We start from the raw sequence: 5,874 nt of genomic DNA on the forward strand, positions 1-5,874 counted from the left end.
TTTGTGTAGTACTTTAGGTGGAAAGAGTTTTTATTTTATTTTGACTTAAAATAAAACAATCAGGACAAATTCAACCAGGTAAGTCAGAACATTTCACAAACTTGTGATGTTTTTATTTCTATACCATTTAATTATTACAAAATATTCACTAATTAGCAAACAATGCTTTAAATACATACTATATTTGCTTATTGGCATTTGTTTATGACAATCTTCTACATATTGTCAAGTATCCAAACTTTCTCCACTTGTCCTGCAGGATCTCTCGAAACCTTTCTGTCATTAGGACATAAAACACAGGGTTTATGAGACTGTGAGAAAATGCAATCGGCCTTGTTATTATGAACGCAGCATGGATGTAGACTTTTGTACACTTTTCCAATTTAGTAGAGTGTGAAGCGAGGGCCATGGTTCTCATCAGATGAAGTGGCAAGTAAAGTACCAGCCCCATTACAGTCACAGTCTTCAAGATGTTCACTGGCCTTTGAAAGGATGTCCCAAGCACGTGCTCTCTCTCCTTGAGCAGAGAAATCATCTTACTTGTTAAAAGAAACAAGGTCAGTAGTGGGAGCACGTATGCTACAGCGGTGAGTAACAAGCAGTAGTCTAGAACAGGGATGGGTGGTTTCATGCTAGCGAAATCATGGCACTTGGTCCAATTAGTTCTCTTTTGGTCATTAATAACAAATATGATTAGAGGAGTAATCTCAATAGTCACCCAGATCCAGTTCAGGAAGCTGATGAACAACGAGGCCTTGCAAGACAAAAGGAAGTGATTGCGTTGTGGGTACCACAGCAGTAATAATCGGTCCACACCCACCCACACCATGAAGAGGATGCTGGCATACAGGTTAACATGGAGGATGTAGCGAGTAACCACACAGCCTACAGGTGAAAATATTTGGTCATGCATGTAGTTGTAGCTCAGCACTGGTAAGGTGCATAAGAGTATCAAATCAGAAATTGCCAAATTAAACATGTACACATTTATAGATTTCCAAGAAGGCAGCCAGAACACATAGAACAGGACCACAAACAGGTTGCAGGGGAAGCCAATGGCAAACTCCAAAGCATACAGGGGTGAGAGGTAGTGTGTGTGTAATAGATCGGTGATATTGTGACAGTTGGATGCCTGCAATTAGAAAGATTGTCACATAGACACCTGTTATTACTGCAAATAAAATAATATAATTACTGCTAATTAAGTTGTACTCTAACAACCCAGAACAAAATGTTTACAGTCCCGCTATAAGGCAGATGCTACAGTCAAGAAGCACATGGCTAAAATCTCGGTCACAAATATTCTTATGAACTATGGGTTCGATCGAATCTCCCTATTTCTATGAATTCTGCAGTTTGTAAACATTGGTGGCAGTGATCATAGTTTTCTACAGCCTCCTTAGGAAGTTGGTACGACTGCTGTTTGATTCTTAAAAACAATTTTAGGCATTCTTAAGGAAAAAAGTTGACTTTCTACAGCCTACATACTTAAGTCTATCTTATGAATATCTTTTTTGTCTTAAGGTGGTTTTCCAGCACCCAACTTATGGCACTCTCAAATATCTCCTGTCTGTCGGCACATTTTGTTAAAGTATATAAAGTGGTGGCTATTCAATCTCTCTGCTGCTACACAATTTGTAAAAATTATTAATTTTCGTGATGGCATTAATTCAGAGAAGACTTAATTTTCACCTTCTGCAGCTGCAGTTGCAAGACGAAGAAGAAGATCTTGTAGTTGTAGCTGCTGCGTTGGTTCAGTTACCGGCAATGCTGGTGGGTGCGGCCACAGATAGACCGTAAGAACATCATAAACATACTGCCACTTTGGGGACACCTTACTTTTGCCCTTAAACACTCTATGAATGTTGTGGTGCGTTTGTATGAATGCCATACGAATATTGGTTCATACTGTAGGAACGCCATAAGATACTCATATGAACAACTTAATGTGTTCTTGTGGCATATCTACAGCCAACATAGGAATATGGGCTTCTGGATATGTCTTCTCAATCTAAATGATCCATCGTATGTTGTTGTTAGGTTGTTCCTAAGGCACCCCCAAGGTGGCTTTACAAAGAGTGGATCTTATGCCACGTCGACTTTGCTTATAAGGCCACCTTAAAAAGACAGTAAGTAATGCTTGAAAAATTGTTTGTGCGGTGTTAGTACCAGTTCATATGGATATTTGTGACTGCTGCTTAAGAAACAGCTTTTAGGCCATCAGGCTTGACATGACTCACACACACACACACATACACACACAAGTGTGCAGACACTGCCTGGCAAAAAAAAGTAGCAGTGCAACAATGTTTGGCACTCTTTACATACATCTAATTATAATAAGGAGTTTTTAATGCTGTGTCATGAAAACATTGTTAAATACACACATACTGTACATTTTTACACATACATCCCAAAAAAACAACAACTTTCAAATAAGAACATAAATATGAGACTATAAGTAATGTATCATTCCATTATTAGGACAGATTTTTTTACACTAAAGAATCAATTAAACAACAAAATATTGTGGTGTAATATATCAACTTATAAACAATACACTTCACTTAAACTTAGTAAAAGCAATAGTGATTCATGGTTAGCACAATTAGCATTTAATTCCTAATAATCAAATGTTTTTACATGGAATATGATAATACCCCTTACATCATTAAGGAATTTGATTACTACTAAATAATGGTTAGAATAATACCTTTAAGTATTCAAATCCTAAAAAGCAGAAGGTAGAACATAAAAAGCTTTGCCCTTACCATTCTCAGTAACTCAGTGTGCGATTTTACCAGACAGTTGCTGTTGGAAGAATGTGATGCTTGAAGCATGCGTGTTTGATTGTATTCAAAGCTCATCATAACGTGTGATGTGTCCACACGTCTTTATTCATGCAAATGATTTCACTTGAGGAAACAACACTGAAATAACCTCTGTCTCTTTAATAATAAAATGTCTCCTAAATATTAATGGAAACCAAGCTCAAAACACAAATCTCTCCCGTCTCCTTGAAACAGGGGTGTACTTAGGTGACCGAAATATTAAAATATAATATATAATGATTATTGAAACGACATGCTCTCTTACCTGGTGCTCCCTAACAAGCATGAGTCACTTGCCAGTTTCTGAGGGTTTAAGTGGATGTGTGGCACGTCCACGCATAGCTGCAAAAAGACAAAGTGCAACAAAAAATACAAAAATGTATAATAAGCCTAAAACAATATTGTTTTATTGTGTTTATGTGCTTTAAATATACACTGACCAATAAACACTGCCTTGTGCAAAGTGAAAGTAAGTTCGCTTGCAAGCTTTTTGATCAAAGGGCTGATAAACACGTGCGTAGATATGATCAGATTTATCGATAAAACAACAGACACTCCCTGTACGGGCATGTTATTCCACAAGTTCTGACGTGTATCTTTCTTGTTCATTCAAGATTCAAGATTCAAATAACTTTATTAATCCCAGAGGGAAATTGCTTATGCTCGGTTACAGGTGCTCACAGTTGTTAACTAAGAAAGGTAATAAAGAATAAAGGTAATAAATAATAATAATAATAATAATCTTAAAAAAAAAAAAAAAAAAAAGTCTTAAAACAGTAAGTACCATAAGAATATGACTCAGGGCCACTTGTAAGTATTGCACAGTAATCTAGTATTGTTTATGTAATATTCTATTATTGTGTGTGATCTTGTATTACATATTTTCTCGGGAAGTAGTATTGCAGTAGTTGTATTTTTAATATGGTATGTGATAATGTCCTGTTGTGTAACAGTTAGTGAAAAATCCACATACATGTGTGTATGAGTTACAGGGAGGAGTTGTAAATTTTTATGGCTGTTGGGAGAAAGGATCTTCTGTGGCGCTCTGTGGAACACTTGATAGTAATCAGTCTCTGGCTGAAACTGCTCCTCTGTTCAGCAAAGACACTGTGTAGCGGGTGAGAAGGATTGTTCAAAATGGATTGTACTTTGGATAGAATCCTCCTCTTTGCTACTACATCCACAGAGTCAAGCTCCATGCCTAGCACCGATCCGGCCTTTTTAATTGACTTGTCCAGTTTGTTCTTATCAGACACCCTAATGTTACCACCCCAACAGACCACAGCGTAAAAAATGACACTCGCCACAACGGTTTCATAGAACATCCGCAGAATGGTGTTACAGACGTTAAAAGACCTGAGCCTTCGAAGAAAATACAACCGACTCTGTCCTTTCTTGTAGAGTGCCATTGTGTTGAGTGACCAGTCAAGTTTGTTGTCCAGGTGGACTCCGAGATATTTGTATTCAGAGACCATGTCCACTGTCTCTCCCTTTACAGATATAGGAGTCACAGGGGTCTTGCTTCTCCTAAAGTCTACAACCATCTCCTTTGTTTTCCTGATGTTTAGTTGTAGGTGGTTACGCTCACACCAGGAAACGAAGTCATCCACCACAGACTGGTACTCAGAGGTGTCACCCTCCTTTACACACCCAACAACCACAGAGTCGTCAGAGAACTTCTGCAGGTGGCATGACTCTGAGTTATATCTAAAGTCAGATGTATATAGGGTGAAAAGGAAAGGAGACAGTACCGTCCCCTGTGGAGCTCCAGTGCTGCAGATCAAAGTCTCGGACACACAGTTCTGTAGTCGGACATACTGGGGACGGCAGGTCAGATAGTCCATGATCCAGGAAACCAAGCGGGTGTCGATGTTTATGTTCATTAATTTCTCCCCCAGTACTGCCGGTTGGATGGTGTTGAAGGCACTGGAGAAGTCAAAGAACATCATCCTTACTGTGGTCCTAGGCTGGTCAAGGTGAGAGTAGGTACGATGTAGCAGGTGTATTATGGCGTCATCGACTCCCATGAACGGCTGATAGGCAAACTGAAGAGGGTCCAGAGAGGACTTCACCAGGGGATGTAGTGTAATCCAGGATCAGTCTCTCGAACACCTTCATAATGTGCGATGTCAAAGCAACAGGCCTGAAATCGTTCTGGGCACAAGGACGTGGTGTTTTGGGTACCGGCACAATGCATGATGTTTTCCACAGTGCAGGGACTTTTTGCAGAGACAGGCTCAGGCTAAAGAGGTACTGGAGGACACCACATAGTTGGGGAGCACAAGATTTCAGGACTCTCGGATTGATCTTATCCGGACCCACAGCTTTTGTAGGGCTGATCTTCCTGAGGCCATGCTTCACCTGATCCACTGAGATGTTGATTGCTGGAAGTGCAGGAGTAGTGACTGTGACTGATTTCTGTGTAGGGGATGACATAGGAGCAGGAGAGTGTGGATTGGGGCTGAAGCCGGGAGGAGTGTGAGACATAGGGACATCAAATCTATTAAAGAAAGTGTTAAGGTCGTTTGCACGTTCCACATTTCCCTCAATAGTCTGGCCGCTTGTCTTATAGCCAGTGATGCTTCTCATGCCTCTCCACACCTCTCTCGTGTTGTTCTGTTTCAGCCTTTGTTCCAGTTTTCTCCTGTATGACTCTTTCCCCTCCTTGATTTTACCAGTTAGCATTTTTTGAGCCTTCTTCACTGCTTCCTTATCACCAGACCTAAAAGCATTTTTTTTTTGCATTTAAACACGCTTTAATGTCCTTGGTGACCCAGGGTTTGTTGTTGGGGAAACAGCGAATATCTCTCATCGGTACACATGTGTCAACACAGAAGTTAATGTACTCTGTGATGCAGTCCGTCACTCCATCAATGTCCTCGCCATATGATGCACTGAGAACCTCCCAGTCCGTAGCCTCGAAACAATCCTGCAATGTAGCAGTGGCTCCTTCTGACCACCTTCTTACACTCCTCACTAAGGCAGCCTGTCTTTGAACAAGGGGTTTGTATGTTGGCATGAGGTGGACCAGGTTGTGATCCGA

The 5,874-nt window shown here is 40.2% G+C and overlaps 1 protein-coding gene across 1 annotated transcript; it reads right to left on the reverse strand.

Annotated features, from left to right (window-relative positions):
• Window positions 1–202: 202 nt before the first annotated feature.
• On the reverse strand, window positions 203–5,318 carry LOC128541247 (succinate receptor 1-like). The gene is made up of 2 exons (XM_053511590.1): window positions 5,127–5,318; window positions 203–1,132 (listed from the first exon to the last, which is right to left on the reverse strand). The coding sequence occupies exons 1-2, from the start codon at window positions 5,316–5,318 to the stop codon at window positions 203–205; spliced, it is 1,122 nt and encodes a 373-aa protein (XP_053367565.1).
• Window positions 5,319–5,874: the final 556 nt, after the last annotated feature.

The sequence above is a fragment of the Clarias gariepinus genome, chromosome 14 (assembly GCF_024256425.1).
Source record: "Clarias gariepinus isolate MV-2021 ecotype Netherlands chromosome 14, CGAR_prim_01v2, whole genome shotgun sequence".
Lineage (NCBI taxonomy): Eukaryota > Metazoa > Chordata > Actinopteri > Siluriformes > Clariidae > Clarias > Clarias gariepinus.

Coding starts and splice junctions, on each gene's coding strand:
- LOC128541247 (XM_053511590.1), bottom strand. CDS start 5,318: ATGTCTCACACTCCTCCCGGCTTCAGCCCCAATCCACACTCTCCTGCT. Junction 1,133..5,126: donor CGGATAAGATCAATCCGAGA/GTCCTGAAATCT, acceptor TTCTAATTGCAG/GCATCCAACTGTCACAATAT.